The 20,656-nt window shown below is 42.7% G+C and overlaps 1 protein-coding gene across 1 annotated transcript in view; it reads right to left on the bottom strand.

Annotated features, from left to right (window-relative positions):
* dhx38 (DEAH-box helicase 38) overlaps positions 1–20,639 on the bottom strand; it is a 96,008-nt gene extending 75,369 nt beyond the window's left edge. Inside the window, exons 1-7 of the mRNA XM_033035740.1 lie at positions 20,553–20,639; positions 12,922–13,297; positions 11,544–11,734; positions 7,935–8,084; positions 5,242–5,419; positions 3,378–3,496; positions 2,860–2,936 (exon numbers count right to left, since the gene is read on the bottom strand). Coding sequence (XP_032891631.1) covers positions 2,860–2,936; positions 3,378–3,496; positions 5,242–5,419; positions 7,935–8,084; positions 11,544–11,734; positions 12,922–13,232 — 1,026 coding nt within the window. The 5' untranslated portion in view covers positions 13,233–13,297; positions 20,553–20,639. The remainder of the gene's footprint in view (positions 1–2,859; positions 2,937–3,377; positions 3,497–5,241; positions 5,420–7,934; positions 8,085–11,543; positions 11,735–12,921; positions 13,298–20,552) is intronic.
* Between the last annotated feature and the right edge of the window lie 17 nt (positions 20,640–20,656).

Below are 20,656 nucleotides of genomic sequence, written 5' to 3'. Positions count from 1 at the left end.
AGGTGAATTAGTATGTGTTGGTTGGAGTATGTAAAATTGTGAGGGGAGATGTCAGTGGTGTTGAATGGGGGGGATCAGTACGGGAAGGATGGGGGGGGGGGGGGGGGGGGGGAGATCAGTATGGGATGAATGGGGGTAGACAAAAATGCTGGAGAAATTCAGCGGGTGAGGCAGCATCTATGGAGCTAAGGAAATATGCAACATTTCGGGTCGAGACCCTTCTTCAAACTGTTCCCCCCATTCTTGAATGGGGGGGATCAGCACAGGGTGGATTGGGGGGGGGTCAGCACAGGATGAATGGGGGGGATCAGTACAGGATGAATTGGAAGGGGGGGGTCAGGACTGTGGATCGGAGGGTCTGTGCAGGATGAATGGGTCATCACAACAGGATGAATGAGGGGATCAGTATAGGATGAATGGGGGATCAGTACGGGATGAATGAGGGGATCAGTACAGGATGCATGAGGGGATCAGTACAGGATGAATGGGGGATCAGTAAAAGATGTATGGGGAGATCACTACAGGATGGATGGGGGGGTTGGTGCAGGGTAAATGGAGGGTGGGTCAGTACGGGATGAATGGGTGGATCAGTGCAGTATGAATGGGGGGAGAAGTGCAGGATGGATGGGAAGGGGGGTCAGTACAGGATGAATTGGGGGACCAGTGGTAGGATGGATGGGGGGGGGGGGGGGGGGGGGGGGAGGGTGGCAGGAGAATCAATGCGAGGTGGGTAGAGTGATGAATAGATGGGGGGGGGGGGGGGGGGGGGTAGATGGGGAGGGGAGCACATGGGATGTCAGTGAGGACTGAATAGAGGAGGAGGGAATGGGGATCAGTGCGGGATGGAGAGGAAGGGTCCCAGGATAAGAGGGGTGGGGCGTACAAGAGAGAGAGAGGGTGGAAGGTGCAGTGGAGGTGGGGAGGAAGGAAGGTTAGCGCTCCTCGGACAACATCGCCCCGCTGCCTTGGCCGTTCCTGTCCAACGCCAAAGTGCCGCCGCCTCCACGCCACCGCCTCCCCTCCTCCGCCAGCCGACAGGAAGGTGCGGGGCAGAGCGGTGCTGCTCAAAGATCCTATAGTTATAGGATCTGTCGTGCAGCTGCTTCAGACGACGGAAGGAGGCCTACGCCTCCCCCTCCCTCTCCTCCCTCCTCCCGGCCTCGGCGTGCAGGCGGGGTTGTTATGAAAGCGCCGTTGGCGGGTTTGCAAGCAGTGACCATTATCAGGGCGATAGCGGTCTCTGCTTGCAAATCCGCCAACGTTGCTTTCACAACCCCTCTCACACGCCGAGGCCGGTAGGAGGGAGTGAGAGGGAGGTTCCTTCCGCCGGGCGGGGTGCGGGAGGAGGAGGCGATGCAGCCGCTGTCGCGGCCGCTGCTGCCGCTGCTCGGAGCCCGTCATTCGTTTCGACCCTTCGCCACCACGCACCTAGTATCTTTGCCCCACAATCAAAGACACTAGACGAATACAGCCACCGCCGCTGACACGAAACGTCACGTTCCTATTCTCCAGAGATGCTGCCTGACCTGGAGTTACTCCAGTTTTTGTGTCTATTGGTATAAACCAGTATTTGATTGCCAAGCCGGGCAAAATGAGTCGGCATTTAGGTTGCCCGGCTGCACTTTGAGTGGTCAATGGCACCCGGGCAACCTCTAATTTCGAGCCCTATAGCAATACATAAAATTTTAAAGAGACATATATTTAGCTGATGGAGACATTTTCCACATTTAGAAATGCCAAATACTAAAGGACATAGGTTTATGGTAAGAGGCAGAAAGTTTAAAGTAGATGTGCAAGACAAATATTTTATATCTAGTGCCAGGTGGCTCGGGTATGCTGCCAGGGAGGTGGTGGAAGCAGATATGTTGATGTTCGAGTTCCATGTTCCATCACACACCTGACTCTTCAGTAAAGTAAGTAATCCATTTCTGATGCAGCAAGTTTCTCAATGACCTTCAAGTGTGAGGGGGGAGGGGGGGGAATGACAGCATTTGCATGATACAAATGTTGAGCAATTACTACTTTAGACTTTAGAAATATAGCGTGGAAACAGGCCCTTCAACCCATGGAGTCCATACCGATCATGATCACATGTACACTAGCACTATCCTACATTCTAAGGACAATTTACAGAAGCCAATTAACCTGCAAACCTGTACATCTTTGGGAGTGCGGGAGAAAACTGGTGCATCTGGAGAAAACCCACGTGGTCACAGAGAGAAGATACAAACTCCATACAGAGAGCACCCGTAGTCAGGATCAAACTCGGGTCCCAGGCGCTGCAAGGCAGCAACTCTACCGCTGCGCCACTGTGCAGCCACATCTAACCGGAAAGCCAAAGTACTCAGTTGATTTTCAACAAGTTCTACATGGTCACAATCCTAGAGATCATAATTAGCCAGAAAATAAATTGGACCAGGTCTGTAAAGACTGTTAATACAAAAGCATCAGCAATGGTATCTGACGCCAAATGACTCAACTCCTGACTCTACAAAGCCTTTCCACATTTAGAAAGCAAAGAGTAATGGATTACTGTTCATTTTCCTGCACAAGTCTATTATGTAAGATGACTTACACCATCTGGAACAAAGGTGTCTGCATGATTAACACCTTGACTAAAAGGATTACAGCTGTTAAAGATGTATGTCACTTTCTCAAGAACAATTAGGAATGGGCACATGCTTTGTCAGTATTGGCCATATCCTATATAAATATACAAAAAGTCTTGTTCATTACACAAAGGGAACAAGTGAAAGTTTAACAAAAGCTTAACTGTGCAGAAATTCTAATAATTTTCAAAAGACAAACAGCAATGTTAAATTCTTTATGAAACGTTTGTTTTAAATTAATGCACCTTACCCTTTGATCTTCTTCCCATTGTCTTTGCTCATCTTCATTCTCAAAATAAATGCCATCTTTACCATCCTCCCTTCTACCTAAATTAAATTGAGATATTTACAGTTTAGTCGAATACAGCAAATCAACCATAGCTGCAGTAGAGGGTGAGACTTTCAATCACAATTTGATTACGTTAAATTTCCAAATCTGCACAAGAAACCGGAGCACCCCGAGAAAACCCCCATACTCATAGAGAACCGACAAACTCCGCACAGACAGCACCCGTAGTCTGGATCGAACCCAGGTCTTTGGCATTATGAGGCAGCAGCTCTATCACTGCGCCAGTAAGCATTCCTTGGAATTCGGAAGAACAAGGAATTACGTGATTTTAAGGGAGCTTGACAGGTAGATATTGGAATGTTGTCACTAAGGGTGCAATATTACGCTTGTGTAATATTACACCCTTTGTGAAAACGTGTAATATTAATAAGGTTTTAAAAGAACTATATCAATAGCAGGAAAAGCATCTAAAACTATACCTTTGCCTTTGGAAAGTCGCGGCGTTGCCCCCAGATGCTTTCTGTCATCAGCCCATTCATTGTATTTATACGATGGCGTTGGTAAAGGTGTATCCTCTTCATAATGGTTCCTTCTAGATCTGAACCAAACAAGACATCCAAATACCATTTTTCCCTTCATATTCAAGTACTTACCCAGGTAGTAAACTCTAAAATAGTCTATGGTGGCAAAATATACATTACAGAACAGAATGTTTACAGGGACGACAGATGGCACAATGGGCTAAGTGTTCGGCTGGCGACCGGAAGGTAGCCGGTTCGAATCCCGCTTGGAGTGCATACTGTCGTTGTGTCCTTGGGCAAGACACTTCACCCACCTTTGCCTGTGTGTGAATGTGTGTGAGTGATTGGTGGTGGTCGGAGGGGCCGTAGGCGCAGAATGGCAGCCACGCTTCCATCAGTCTGCCCCAGGGCAGCTGTGGCTACAGAAGTAGCTTACCACCACCGAGTGTGACTGAGGAGTGAATGAATAATGCGATGTAAAGCGCCTTGAGTATTAGAAAGGCGCTATATAAATCCCATCCATTATTATTATTATAGAATGAATCATGGTACTTTGGATTTGTTAAATGTTGTAATTATTTGATTCATTTATGTACAGGCATAGCACTAGAAATGGATATTGAAAGGCTATACAGCGCAAGCAATTCTATTCCACGATATAATCAACTAAATAAGCATCTTTCTGTCAAGAAGCGTTTTTATGTCACAGGGAAACAGAATCCACACCATCTCAAATAGCTTACAATAAATTATTTTCATTGTGATCTTTGCCATATCCACATTTATGACAATGCATGAAATATTAGCATAGAATACTGCATTATCATGCATTGCTGCCAAAGCTCTATGTGTGCAATACTTAGATTGTGTTACTTATGTAATTTTTCAAAATTATAGTAAAGCGCCTGTCCCACTTTCTCGAGTCCTCTGTCGAGTTGAAAGGATCTTAAAAAAAAAATCAAGATTGTGATCTACGAACTCCTCCTCCCAACTATCTTTTTACTCGTGGACTTTGTCATGCTGGAAAAAAGCCCCGACTTACCTGATACCCCGAGTACCTACGGCTGGCATAACGAGCCGCGACGATATATCTACGGACTCCTACGGACATTCTCAGAGTTTGAATCAAGGGGAAAATTTGTGAGAATTTGTGAGTAACACGGGAAAGGCCCTTAAAGAAATCCTTGTTCAATACTAAAACTTAACTCCAATGCAAATATTTAATGTAAATATCACACTGAAAATAAGTTACCATTACACATTCAAAAGAAACCATCTTTAAGTTACTTAAAACAGAATGACTTGGGTTGTCTTATATTTTCATCTTCCTCACCAATTTTTTCAGCTAACAACCTAGTCTACTCCAATTCCTCATTCACTCTTTGGTATCTCATCCAAAGCAGCCAATAATCAGGTAGCAGCCCTGATAATTCTTCAACATTGGGAAATGTTTGAAATCACTCAAAGACATCTGTGGAATTACTATCTATCTATCTATCTATCTGATTTGAGATCAGTTAGCATAGATCAATTAGGGCACAAACCCAGGGTATATTTGCTCTGGCTCTTCATCATGACCCATCATGGGAAATTGTCCACAATGAGCGATTTAACTATCACGATGTTTAAATTGTAGTTGGGTCTACAATAATCACGGCTACAGTCTCTTCGAGTGCCAAATGCTTTATCAACAACACAATCAGAATTGTATTTTATCCCCATCAGATAGAAGTTCCTTCCTGAAAAGCTGAAGCAGCAGCCATAATCATAACACCACAGCCATCTGTACTTAAAGTATATTCTTTGCTTTGGATTTCCATACCTTTCTTTATCACGTCTCTCAGTATCCCGGCCTGAACTCCGATAACTTCTTTCACTCTTATCCAAATCCCTTTGCGAGGGAGTAGGAGATGGTGATTCCCATTGAGATCGATGTGAATAATAATTTCCATTCCCACTGTCATCATCCTCCCAGCTAGATCGAGAAGGAGTAAGAGCATCTATAAAACAAGGCATTTCAACAGTAATGCAAAACATTAAAATCAGGCCCCTTTCATTTCATTCTAAGCCATCAAACTACCCACCACCCACGTTCACTCTTGCTGCATCTTCTACATGAAAGAGCTGGAACCAAAGAATCTATTCCACATTTTGGCAATGCTGTTGGTAAATGTGAAATTGTTCTATAATTTTCTCATATTTTGCTTTTTCCCCCCCACTGGTCTAGGTGAAACCTCTAATGTGAACAGATTTTAAAAGCTAAGAGACAGGAGACACCAATAACCCATTGGAAAAAGAGCAGTACTATGAGACTGCTGGAGATAAAGTTATTTCTATATTTGGGCAGACAAAAATGCTGGAGAAACTCAGCGGGAGAGGCAGCATCTGTGGAGTGAAGGAAATAGGCAACGTTTCGGGTCGAGACCCTTCTTCAGACTAGACACAAATCTAGTCAAATCGCAGGTCACCAAAATAAATTTAGGGAAGTAAGAACATTATTAAGCAGAATAATTTAGATGGCTCAGCAAGATCATGATTGACCCTGTGTTTCAAATCTACATTCACACTTGTACCCAGTATCATCCGATATTTTTTTCGGTAACTCGCTTTTGATTCCGGCCTTTAATACACTCAATGAGTGAGAGACTACCATAGTCCCATCAGAAAATATCACAAACCTCTGCCAAAGGGATATTTTATTTCAATCCTAACTGGTAAACTGCTTTCTTGGATCTTTGCCTGCCAGCTTCTGACAGAAGCATACGCTGAGAGACACTTATCTATCATCCTTTTTCAAACTTTTTCACATCAAAGCAATCATTCTTCAAAATTCCAGAGAATAAAGATCTATCTTATTCATTCTCGTTCGTCTGTGGCAGGAAAGTAAATAGAGTCAAAGTCACGGTCCAATCCTTGTGTTCTACCCATGGAGTGGAACAGACAATGCGACAGCCAACAGGAAGAAGCGGCAGCTGGTGAGAGGAGAGGGAGTGGCATGGTGACCGAGCGCATCTTGTCACTGGCAGGGGCGAGAAGAAGAAAACCGTCGCCAGGGGTACAACATGAGCGGCTACAATAGCCATGTCAAACCGACCATACGGTGGGTGAGGAAGGGTTCACTGGTGTAAACCAGCATCAACGGCACCTAGTTTGAAGGTGAAACAACACAAAGTGCTGGAGTAACCAGCAGACCGAATCAGTCTGAAGAAGGGTTCTGACATCCTCTATCCATATTCTCTAGAGATGCTGCCTGACCTGCTGGGTTACTGCAGTTCCTAGTTTCAAAAACATACAACGATAATACCATATTCGGCTAGAGTGGACAATCGGCAATAACAGACACCATTTCCCCCCCAACTATTGTCTGTTGCTACAAGAATTTATTGTATTTATGTTCTAATTGTCAAGACCAAAGAGGAGTGACACAGAAAATAGGAATAAATAAGCATGGAGAACAGATAAATAATTGGCAAATGAATTTCAACATGAATAATTGAGAGATTTTACAATTGACAAGAGTAAGAGAGATCAGCTTATTTGGAAAATAATAATCTAAATGTAAAGTAGAAAAAGCTCAAAAGCAGAAACACACTAATCATCTAGGTTAATAGGGCCATAATAGAGGATTTATTTCCAGTCAGATTGGAAAATATTTAAACTCATCTTGTAATGAACACTAGCTCTGCGAGCCATCTCTTGGGGAAGGCTCCAAAGAGATTTACAAAAATGGTTCTAGGAAAGAGAAACTGAACAGACTGGACAGACTGGAAAAGCAGATATTGTTGTTCTTCTTAAAATAGAACAAGTTACAATGGGTAGAACACAAAGGTTGGAGAAGGTAAAGGCTGGGTCAGGCAGTGTATCTGGAGGATATGGATAGGTGACATTACAGGTCTGGGCCCTTCATCAGACTGTTTCATGGAGGTCTGATGAGGTATTTAAAAGCCTTGAAGGGTATAGACAAAAATGAAAGAAAACACATGATCTCATTGGCAAAGTTGGGGGGGGGGGGGGGGGGGGGGGGTGGTCAAGAACTTTGGAACATAAAATGAGGATGATTTGCAGAAGAAACTGAGAATAATTCTTAATTATGCAGTCACTGTTTAGTGTCCAGAATGCACCGACGGCGACTGTATTGGATGCAGATTCAATAGTAACGTTCGAAATAATCTGAAAGGATACAATCTGCAGGGCTATGAAGAAATGACAGGTAAATGGGACTAGCTGGATTGCTCTTACACAGAACCAGAATTGAATCTGTGGGCCAAATGGCCTTGTGATCTGAGAAGTGAGCAATAAATTCAAGCATTAATTGCATGAATCATCACTAATGTTTTTCCTCCTAGCCATTTTCCATGCAAATAATGTAGACCGAGCAGGTCTACATTATTCAAAAACAAGCAGCAGATTAACTATTCAATAATAATCAAACTGCATAAAAAAGGTATAATTTCTCCACATAAAATTAGGAAACATTTTCATTCATTCTAAATATTGATCAATATTTGTGCTCACCTTTCAATCTGTGCCTGGGTGTGTCAGGTTCATCTTTTCTGCTATTTCTACTTCGATCTGAGGAATTGTCTCTGTACCCTCTCTCACTTCGCTCCAACCTGTCTCTGTCCTTCGCTCTGGAAGAGCTGGACCTGCTCCACTCTCGATCATCTAGAAAGAACAATATAAATAACCATATTATCAGGATGGAGCTAATTTACATTTTCCCAGATGAAGACAAGCTATGGTAGAGCACTTGCAAAACTTGTATTTGACTACCAGGTCTGTAAGGCTCAATTTTTCTCTCCCTATTGTTTTTTTGAATAGCATTATTACATTTTCCACTCTCCAATTACTTATTTCAATAATAAATTTTCAAATCTTAGCACTGAATATAATTTACATAACCAATACAAAGCAAACAGATGGCCAGAAAAATTGACCCTTTCTTTACTTGAAAACTATTACTTTATTTTCAAGTGACATGCTTAATACTTAACATTTTATTTTTAGTGAAATTATTATTATTATTCCAGGAGTCTTAACATTTTCATTAAATGAACAATTCTAATTTGGTAATCAGACAATATAGAACAAATTCAAAAGTCATCTCAATGCATTCAGCATCGTTAATGTTTCCCCTTAGCAATATGCTATCTGAGCAGATTTAAACCTTGTTATAAACTGTTTAAGCTTTTAAAAATTAAGAGAATCAAGGAATGTATGGTTGGTGCAGTAAAGTGGTACTGAGGTATTTCAGCCATGTGGCAATAAAGGCATGAGGGAACAAATGGCTTTCTCCAGCTTTTACAGTATCCTCCATAATGTTTGGGACAAAGACCCATCATTTATTTATTTGCTTATGTACTCCACAATTTGAGATTTGTAATAGAAAAAAAAATCACATGTGGTTAAAGTGCACATTGTCAGATATTAATAAAGGTCATTTTTCTACATTTTGGTTTCACCATGTAGAAATAACAGCAGTGTTTATGCATGGTCCCCACATTTCAGGGCACCATAATGTGTGGGACACAGCAATGTCATGCAAATGAAAGTAGTCATGTTTAGTATTTTGTTGCATATCCTTTGCATGCAATGACTGCGATTCATGGACATCGCCAGTTGCTGATGTCTTCTCTGGTGATGCTCTGCCAGGCCCGTATTGCAGCCACCTTGAGCTTATGCTTGTTTTGGGGGCTAGTCCCCTTCAGTTTTTTCCTTAAAAGGCATGCTTAATTGGGTTCAGATTGGGTGATTGACTTGGCCACTCAAGAATTTACCATTTTTGGCTTTGTTTATAGCAACTGGCAATTTGTTTGGGATCATTGTCTCACTCTAGAATGAACGGCCGTCCAATGAGTTTTGAGGCATTTGTTTGAATGAGCAGATAAGATGTGTCTATACACTTCAGAATTCAGTATGCTACTACCATCAACAATTGTATCATCAATTAAGATGAGTGAGCCAGTACCTTCAGCAGCCATACATGCCCAGGCCATAACACCCCACCATTGATGTGCTTTGGATCTCGGGCAGTTCCTTCTCTCCTCCATACTATGCTCTTGCTATGACTCTGATAAGTTAATCTTTGTCTCATCTCTCCACGAGACCTTTTTCCAGAACTGTGTTTGGTCTTTTAAGCACTTCTTGGCAAACTGTAACCTGGCCATCCTATTTTTGCAGCTAACCAGTGGTTTGCATCTTGCAGTTTAGCCTCTGTATTTATGTTCATGAAGTCTTCTGCAGACAGTGGTCATTGACAAATCCACACCCGACTCCTGAAAAGTGTTTCTGATCTGTCTGCAGGTGCTTGGGGATTTTTCTTTATTATGGAGAGAATTCTTCTGTGGAGATCTTCCTTGGCCTGCCAGTCCTATTGCAATTAGTAAGCTTACCAGTGCTCTCTTTCTTCTTAATGATGTTCCAGTTGATTTTGGTATGCCTAAGATTTGGCTGATGTCTATAACAGTTTTATTCTTGTTTCTCAGTCACATAATGGCTTCTTTGACTTTCATTGGCACAACTTTGGTCCTCATGTTGATAAACAGCAATAAAAGTTTCCAAAGGTGATGGAAAGACTGGACGAAAGACTAAGTGCTGAGAGCTCTCTTATACCTGCATTAAGGAGGCAATTAAACACACCTGAGCAATTACAAACACCTGTGAAGCCATGTGCCCCAAACATTATGGTGCCCTGAAATGGGGGGGGGGGGGGGGGGGGACGACTGTGTATAAACACAGCTGGTGAAACCAAAATGTATAAAAAATACCCCTAAATATAGCAATGTTACAAAATTTTGAGATTTTAAAAATCAAGTCTGTAATTTATCCCATCAGATAAAGCATAAAAATAAGTTTAATTTGACATCTAATTCACTTTCATATCTCAAGTATTTAAAAGGTTATGGCCATTTTCATACTCGGAAATGAGCATCTTGTTCCCTATTGATTTTCTATGGACATAACAAAAAAGTTGTGATCGTGAACAGTCAAAAGCCCATAACTTTCTTAAAAATTAAGAGAACTGAATGAAATTTTCAGTTATCATAGATTGAAGCATTCTGAAACAAATATAAAATAATCTTACTTGGATGACCTGAAATTAAAGCATATAATTAGTTAGTTACCTAATTGTAGCTAATTTCAGACTTCAATTACTAGATCTCAACATCTATCCATTTCTTAATAAATGATTAACATTTTTAAATAGCCTAAATGTCCAAATAATATTCACAAATAATTCACAATAAAACATGATTTTAAAATCTCATTTACATTAATTTATAGGCCAAATGGAAGGAATTCAGTGTTCAATTGCTGTAAATAAATGCCCATTTAAATCAGCTTTCTAGCGGGATCCTGTGGAACGCGCTGGTTTAGAACGTTCACATTGCGGTAGATTTGTGCCTCAAATGCCGAGAAAAATACTGCGCGATATAATGGGCCCAAATTGAGCTACTCGCAATATTAAATTTTGTATAAAAGGATCTTTAGAAGCCCTTTTGAATGTAAAAATATACAACCTACCTTCTGCTATTTTCTTTATGAGACTCTGCGGTTGCTGACGGTCGCGGGTTTAAAGATTGATTTTTAAACTACTATAACTATTATTCAAGGCCTTTAAACCTAATAATAGCTTTTGCGACGGGGTCTATCAGCGATTTTTCGTTAATAATTAACTAGGCTGAACATTTTCGATTGGAACAGCTTAGAGAAAATCGCGTTTTAAACCCGCCCCCTCTAAACGGCGCCAAAATCGCGCACAACCTCAGCGGCAGATCTTCAACGACGCTTCAGGTAGGCTTTGCAACATACCTACTAAATATAATCTGACAATGTGCACTTTAACCACGTGCGATTTTTTTTTCTATTACAAATCTCAAATTGTGGAGTACAGTGGCAAATAAATAAATGATGGTCTTTGTCCCAAACATTGAGGGCACTGAACTTCCGATATGTTTAAATTGACAGATAGGTTTTGCAGGAAATATAAATATCGAAGTTCCCAATGGCAGCAGAGCTGGAGTCCCAAAATATGACAGCAACATCAGGTAAAATGATACAGTGAATTTGATTCACCATTGCAACTACATTTATGACACAAATAAAAAATAGTTAAAGACTTACCTCTATCCCTCCTTGATTCGCGATCATGGTCTCTGCTTCGATCTCTTTTCTTTTCCTTATCACTGTCCTTTGAAGATGCATAAACTCCGTGTTCTCGGCGATCTCGTTCTCTTTGCCGATGCCGTTCCTTAAACTCCTCGCTAACACCACCTGTGTGTGAAGGTGTCTCTGCACCAGAACTCCGATAATATCTGCAAGAAATTTAACAATATTTAAACAATGCTCACGTAAAATATAGTGCCATAACTATTGTTTACAGTTTTAACTTAAATAGCAACCATTCAATTGTATTTACTGAATATCAAAGCATTGCACACAATTTTTCTGGCAATAATCTCTAGAATATTAATCAAAAATTTAATGCAAAAATAAACTTATATACTTTGCAAACAAATTAAATACAATCCACTTGTTAGCTTACGCCAGAACTTGCTAACAGCAATGAACCACTAACTCTTAATAATTACCCATTATGTACTTGTTGTATGAAATTGACCTGGTCCTAAACGTATGAGCTTGTAAGTAGGACCTGGGGGTCAAGGAAAGAGCGTTCACGTCACGGCCCTGTTTTCACCAATCTTTCCACCATCACGCACGATAAGCACAAGAAGCGCAAGACAGACACCATTATATGCTGATGCCGAGAAGTGCGTTCAGCTCTGGCTGAACACTTCTAATCTTGTGTGTGGACTCGATAAGAAGAAGTAGGACCCTGGGAAATACATGCAGCAGCTTGGCGTTTTAGGAGAAGGATGGTGAGGATAATGGTGGTAGAGCAAGGCTTGCAAATAAAACAGCAAACAAGAACATGACAGTGGCAATGCAGTGCGGATGATCAGCCATAATCATATTTGAATGGCTGGCTCGAAGGGCCGAATGGCCTACTCCTGCACCTATTGTCTATTGAACAGATTTCAAACTTGTCAGAGTTGTACAGAATAGAAACAGGCACTTCAGCCCACCTAGTCTATTCCAACTATCATTCCTATCTATACTAATCCCACATGCCTGTATTTATTGCATATCCCTCTATACACCGCTAACTAAAGTACCTGTCTAGATACCTGCAAAATGTTGTTACTGTCCCTGCCTCCAACACCTTCTCTGGCAGCTCATTCCAGATACCAACTTCTCGGTATTAAAAATGTGCCCTTCGGTTCCCCTTTATACCTCCTTCCTCTCACTTACGGCCTCTAGTTTTAGTCACTGCAACCATGAGAAGAATTTGCATTCTTACCCAAGATATTGCTTGTGTCATTTTACTTTGTTGAATGAGATAGATGCTTTAAGCAAATTTGGACATAGTACAGCGGAAAACAAACAAAAACACAAAAGGTTTTATAAGCATTATTAACATTAGTCAACTAAAATGTCTTGCCTCTCCTTTTTCCCAGCTTTGGCAGCTTTGCTATCGCTCTCCTCAATTGGGCCAAAGTCTTCCTTTCCTTCTTCCCAGTCTTTGTATGAGGACACCTTGGATTTCTTCTTTTCCTCTTTTTCTTCCTTCTCTTCTTTTTCTTTTCTCTTCTGAGCAGCCAATTTATCAAGCCCCAGTAGTGAGGCCTTTGGTGCTGGGGCTCGAAAGATGTGCTGATCATCTGTGGCACTCTTCTTTTTTATTATCAATCCCCCAATCTGATTGTCAGGGTCATAGCCCTCCAACCTGTGAATGGCATCATCATCATTCATGCTTGAAAGTATGCACGCATAAAATCCACTAAACGGTCGTCTTTGCGGGAATTAGGTACAGGCCCCTAAAAACAGGTTGTAAAAATAATTATTGCAAAAATTAATTATTAATGAAAATTACAACGATTAAAATTCAGCAGAGTGTGATTAAAGATAGTAACTGCAATTATTTATACTTGATAAAGTGTGTTATCCCACATTTGGGAGTTTATCTAAATGCAGATACCCTCAACATGACATGCTATCCACACATTCAGGTGCAAGGCCATCAAAACACCCTTTATTAAACTAGACAGGCTTTATAATACAAAACATTAATGTATAAGGTAATTCATACTCGTTTACAAGTTATGACCCTCAAAAGTCATTTCAGATAATTAAATTGTTAAATCTGTTTCAACTATTCTACCATAACAGGTATTTCTTTGCACACGTGTAGAATGCAACAGTAGAAGTCAAGCGATATGTAAAAATCTATTGAAATGACACTAGCAATGTGTACAATTATGGTAATCACATCACAGAAAGGATATATCTGCACATGTTGAGCATCATCCTGATATACTAAGGAGGCGACTGACAGATATTTGAATTGCCAACAGGAGGGGAGATCAGATTGGGGTATTAATGCCAGCCACTATTTTGTTGGCTCAAGGGGACGAGTGGTCTCCTCTGCCACTTCCAATGTTCTTGTGAACTTGCCATGGCATTTCCCACTTATGAGTGGCATAGACACAGTAGATGGTCAGTGTCTTTTTCCCAGATTGGAAATGTCGAATACTGGAGGACAAAGCTTTAAGATGGTAGGGGGAAAGTTTAAAGGAGATTCACAAGGTAAGATTTTATTTTAAACACCAAGAATGGTAGGTGCCAATAATGTGCTGCCAGATAATGTGGTGGAAGCAGATCAGGGGCAGCACAGTGGCACAGCTGTATGCTGCTGCCTTACAGAGCCAGAGACCCAGGTTCAATCCTAACTACGGGGGCTGTCTGTATGGAATTTGTACAGTCTCCCTGTGACGGCGTATGATTTTTCCAGGTGCTCCGTCCGGTTTCTTCCCACATTCCAAACAAGTGCAGGTTTGTAGGTTAATTGGCTTCTGTAAATTGTCCTCAGTGTAGAAGTGACCGCTGGTCAGCAGGTACACAGTGGGCCATGGGGCTGTTTCCAAACTATATCTCTAAACTAAACAGATACAACAGCAACATTTAAGAGACATTTAGGCAGGGGATGGAAGTATAAAGAACAATTGCAGGCAGATGTGCAGTTTAAATTAACATCATGTTTATACAGATATTGTAGGCCAAAGAACCTGTCCCCGTGCTATAATGTTTTAACTTCCAAAACAGTTGCAAATGTAACATTGAAAGAGCAGAAAGAATCAAATAGGGTGTGGACACCAAAGTAATTGTGAATTATCATGCAAATTCCATGTAAATTCTGCAGACCAAGCGCGATTTAAACCAAATAGAAACAGAACATTATCAGACCCACTCGAGTAAAGAAATAATTGTCAAGAGAATGCAGCAAAAGACAAAAGTAGTTAGTGTTCCAGGGAGTTTGAGAGCAGATATATTTGCCGAGCTTTGCTGATGATCTAGTACTATTGTTATTCATTTTATTTGTATTGCTGGGAGTAGTGGTTTTCAAATTGTTTTTCAGATGACCTGTTTTAACCAAAGAGTTCACCAATGAGATTCAATAATAATAACCAGATAACTAAAAATCTAATATAGGTAGTTAAACCACTTTAGTTAAACCTTGATAGCAAGTGTCAGAAGAAATTTATATATTTCAAGTAAATTTCTCTGTTAGGTTGTTAGAACGGGAAGATTTAGAGCAACCAGGGCAGACGCGTAACATGCAGTTATCAATCTCTCACTGGCCCAGGGTGTTGTCCCCACTTGCCTCAAGACATCAACCATCGTGCCAGTGCCCAAACAGTCAGCCACAGGGAGCCTCAACGATTTCCGCCCAGTGGCACTCACCCCTGTCATTGCTAAGTGCTTTGAGCGGCTGATCTTGGCTCACCTCAAAGCCAGCCTCCCCCCCACACTGGACCCACATCAGTTTGCCTACCGGGCCAACAGGTCTACAGAGGACGCCATATCGGCGGCCCTACACTCTGCCCTGACCCACCTGGACAACAACAACTCCTACATCAGGTTGCTGTTCATTGATTTCAGCTCCGCTTTTAACACTGTCATCCCCGCCAGCTTGATCACCAAACTCAGCGGGCTTGGCATCTCCACCTCCCTCTGCAACTGGACACTGGATTTCCTCACCAACAGACCACAGTCTGTTAGGGTCAACAACCTCACCTCCACCACTATAACACTGAACACTGGCGTGCCACAGGGCTGTGTGCTCAGCCCTCTCCTCTACTCCCTCTTCACCCACGACTGCATCCCTAAGTACGGATCCAACGCCATCATTAAGTTTGCTGACGACACCACGGTGGTAGGACTGATCAGTGACAACGATGAGTCAGCCTACAGAGAGGAGGTCCAGCACCTGACAACCTGGTGTGCCAACAATAACCTCGCCCTCAACTCCAAGAAGACGAAGGAAATTATTGTCGACTTCAGGAAGGTCAGAGGGGGCAGACATACCCCCATCCATATAAACGGGACTGAGGTGGAGCGCGTCTCCAGCTACAAATTCCTCGGGGTACACATCTCGGTGGATTTGTCCTGGTCCCTCAACACCTCCAAGCTGATCAAAAAGGCACAGCAGCGCCTTTACTTCCTGAGGAGGCTCAAGAAAGCCCACCTGTCCCCCCAGATCCTGACCAACTTCTACCGGTGTACCATCGAGAGCATCCTGACCACCTGCTTCACGGTATGGTACAGCAGCTGCACTGTTGCGGACAGGAAGGCACTACAACGGGTGGCGAAAACCGCGCAGCACATCATCGGTGCCCCGCTCCCTGCCATGGATGCCCTCCACCGAAAACGGTGTCTGAAACGGGCTGGGAAGATCATTAAAGACCCCTCCCACCCCAACCATGGACTGTTTGCCCTCCTCCCATCAGGGAGGCGGTACAGGAGCCTCAGGTCTCGTACCAGTAGGATGAGGAACAGCTTCTACAATTATACCGTCGCATTGTTGAACTCGGAGTCACGCCGATAGATTCCTCCGGTCCCTCCGTCCCCATTGTTTAATTATTCTGTATTTTTTATTATTCTGTATCCTCTTTTTTTTTTAAATTTCTATATTGCACTACTACTACGGACTGACGCAAAACTGCATTTCGTTGTACCCATACTCAGTATTTGTGCAATGACATTAAAGTTGAATTGAATGCAGTTATCATGAAGCCAAAGAAGTGAACAGCACAGAAACGGGCTCTCAGAATATCACTTCAATGACAGCCTTTTTGCCCATCTATATTAATCCCTTTGACCCACTTTAGATCCATATCCTTCTATGCCTTGCCATGCAATTCTTCAGCTGTAGACCCATGCGTTTTGATCCACTCTCTCTTGTACGTCCCACAAGCTCATCAGGCCTCCCTAGCTCATGCTCTTCCCAAAAGATTCTTAGAGCAACTTGTAATGGAGCCGACCAGAGAAAAGGCAATTCTGGATTGAGTGTTGTCCAATGAACCAGATATGATAAGAGAACTCGAGGTAAAGGAACACCTTGGAGGTAGTGATCATAATATGATTAGTTTTAATCTGCAATTTGAGAAGGAGAAGGTTAAATCGGAAGTGTCAGTGATGCAGTTGAACAAAGGGGACTATGAAGGCAGGAGCTGGAAAGGTATCCTAGCTGGAATGACGGTGGAACAGCAATGACAGGAATTTCTGGGCATAATCCGGAAGACGCAGGATCATTTCATTCCAAAAGGAAGAAAGATTCTAAGGGGAGTAGGAGGCAACCGTGGCTGACAAGAGAAGTTAGGGATAGAATAAAACTAAAAGAAGAGATGAATAACACAGCAAAGAATAGCCGGAAGACAGAAGATTGGGAAACTTTCAGAGGACAACAGAAGAAAACAAAACAGGCAATACAGGCTGAAAAGATAAAGTACATGGGGAAGCTGGCCAGGAATGTAAAGGAGGACAGTAAAAGCTTCTTTAGGTATGTTAAGTGAGAAAGAATAGCAAAGTCAAATGTGGGTCCCTTGAAGGCAGACTCGGGTGAAATTATTATGGGGAACAAGGAAATGGAAAAGTTGAACAGGTACTTCGGATCTGTCTTCACTAAGGAAGGCACAAACAATCTCCCAGAAGTACTGGATGACAGAGGATCTGAGGGGGTAGAGGAAGTGAAATAAATTTTCCTTAGGCAAGAAATAGTATTGGGTAGGCTAATGGGACTGAAGGATGATAAATCCCCCTGTGCCTGATGGTCTGCATCCCAGGGTCCTCAGGGAGGTGGCACTAGAAATAGTGGACGCATTGGTGATCATTTTCCAATGTTCAATAGATTCAGGATCAGTTCCTGTGGATTGGAGGATAGCTAATGTTATCCCACTTTTCAAGAATGGAGCGAGAAAGAATACGGGGAATTACAGACCAGTTAGCCTGACTTTGGTGCTGGGAAAGATGCTGGAGTCAATTATTAAAGAGGTAATAATGGGGCATTTGGATAGCAGTAAAAGGATTAGTCCAAGTCAGCATGGATTTATGAAAGGAAAATCATGTTTGACTAATTTCCTGGAATTTTTTGAGGATGTGACAAGTAAAATGGATGAAGGGGAGCCAGTGGATGTAGTGTATCTAGGCTTTCAGAAAGCCTTTGATAAGGTCCCGCACGGGAGACTGGTGACTAAAATTAGAGCACATGGTATTGGGGGTAGGGTGTTGACATGGATAGAAAATTGGTTGGCAGACAGGAAGCAAAGAGTAGGAGTGAACAGGTCCTTTTCAGAATGGCAGGCAGTGGCGAGTGGATTGCCGCAAGGCTCGGTGTTGGGGCCGCAACTGTTTACCATATATATTAATGATTTGGAAGAGGGAATTAGGAGCAACACCAGCAAGTTTGCGAATGACACAAAGCTGGGTGGCAGTGTGAACTGCGAAGAGGATGTTCGGAGGTTGTAGGGTGACCTGGACAGTTTGAGTGAGTGGGCAGATGCTTGGCAGATGCAGTACTATAGATAAATGTGAGGTTATCCACTTTGGTGGCAAAAACAAGGGGGCAGATTATTATCTCAATGGGGTTAGGTTAGGAAGAGGTACAGCGAGACCTGGGTGTCACTGAAAGTTGGTGTGCAGGTACAGCAAGCAGTGAAGAAAGCTAATGGAATGTTGTCCTTCATAACAAGAGGATTTCAGTATAGGAGTAGAGAGGTTCTTCTGCAGTTGTATAGGGATCTGATAAGACCACATCTGAAGTATTTACAGTATTCACTGGAGTTTAGAAGGATGAGGGGGCATCTTATAGAAACATATAAAATTATAAAAGGACTGGACAGGCTAGATGCAGGTAAATTGTTCCCAATGTTGGGCGAGTCCAGAACCAGGGGCCACAGTCTTAGAATAAAGGGAGGCCATTTAGGACTGAGGTGAGAAAAAACTTTTTCACCCAGAGAGTTGTGAATTTGTGGAATTCCCTGCAACAGAGGGCAGTGGAGGTCAAATCACTGGATGGGTTTAAGAGAGAGTTAGATAGAGCTCTAGGGGCTGTTGCAATCAAGGGATATGGGGAGAAGGCATGCACGGGTTATTGATTGGGGACGATCAGCCATGATCACAATGAATGGCGGTGCTGGCGCGAAGGACCGAATGGCCTCCTCCTGCATCTATTTTCTATGTTTCTAATGCTCCCACACCCAACATCACAACATTTCCCCAGCCTAGTCAACCTTGCACAGTCCTCCTCATAAACATCTGGAGACCAATATCTAAATTAGATAGCTGTCTCACAAACTAATCAAACAACAGCGTGATATAGTCATCCTCACAAAATCGTAACTCATTAGATAACATGCCAGTCTCATGCTTGGGTACATTTAGTCCCAGCAGGGCAGATCCACTAGAAAAGTTGACAAAAATCACATAGACAGGAAGGACTCCAGGCCCCTTTAACTCCCAAAGCATTAGATAAACCAGAAAAGAAAATATTTTCCTAGCTATTACCTGCAGTTCCTTCCAACACACCTAGTTATTACCTTCTCCCATAACTGATACTCTGGCACATTACAACACAGAAGAAATATTGAAAGTAGCATGGATAAATAAAATACTTTAAGCGGAGAACAACAAAGACAATCATCACATTTGGCTCAGTTGCACCAGCACCAACTCATTTAGCAGCAAAAGATACAAAGCCTCTTAGCTCTCCCAGCCACATTAAAAACACTTGAGCTACGATAGATCAGAAGGTAGACAAAAAAGTTGGAGAAACTCAGCGGGTGAGGCAGCATCTGTGGAGTGAAGGAATAGGCGACATTTCAGGTCAAGACCCTTCTTCCTCAACCCAAAACATTGCCTATTCCTTCGCCCCATAGAAGCTGCCTCACCCGCTGAGTTTCTCCAGCTTTTTTGTCTACCTTCGATTTTTCCAGCACCTGCAGTTCTTTCTTAAATATCTCAAATCCGAAGTTGGGTTTCCTACAGCAACTGAATTTGACATACACGAGGCACAAGTGTGGAGACATACTCTCCATTTGTCTAGATGAATGCAACTCTAAAATCACTCACAACCATCCAGGTGAAAGTATTTTCCTTAATCCACTGGACCAATGCACCACGGTTACTCACCTAGGCTACTCTGACAACCCAAAGCTATGTAGTCCAGCACCAACACGGTAAAGAAATTCAAGTGTAGGAAGGAACTGCAGATGCTGGTTTAAACCGAAGATGGACACAAGAAGCAGGAGTAACTCAGCGGGTCAGAGGGCATGTGTTCCTGGCACATTCCCACCTAGTCATACATGATTGTGACTCGGCGAGTGCAGCAGCATCTATGGAGCGAAGGAAATAGGCAACGTTTCGTCCCGAAACGTTGCCTATTTCCTTCGCTCCATAGATGCTGCTGCACCCGTTGAGTTTCTCCAGCATTTTTGTGTACCTTCGATTTTCCAGCATCTGCAGTTCCTTCTTAAACACATGATTGTGACTCGATCCCTTCGTTATCACTGGGTGTAAATCCTGGAACTCCTTAACGGTACTGCAGGTGTAACCTCACCAGGACACGACGGTTCACGAGGGCCCTTCACTGGGGAGGGGGGGGGATGGAAAGGGAAACGCTGGCCTAATGAATTAAAAAGACCAAACACTTGACAGGGAGCCACGACACTCAAGCAAACCGCCCAAGTTCCACTGTTATCTGAGACAGCGCAGTGGGAAGTTTGTGATTCCACTCACACGGCTTCACATGTTGTTTGAGTCGAGCAGCGCCACATCCAGCGACAACACGGCGGCCATGGCGCGCGCTCCCGCCGACCTCACCGCGGGCCGCGATGGTTGCC

This window comes from Amblyraja radiata, chromosome 17, assembly GCF_010909765.2.
Source record: "Amblyraja radiata isolate CabotCenter1 chromosome 17, sAmbRad1.1.pri, whole genome shotgun sequence".
In the NCBI taxonomy this organism is placed as follows: Eukaryota; Metazoa; Chordata; class Chondrichthyes; order Rajiformes; family Rajidae; genus Amblyraja; species Amblyraja radiata.
The sequence above is the reverse complement of the archived record's forward strand: the minus strand, read 5'-3'. Positions and strand labels throughout refer to the sequence as shown.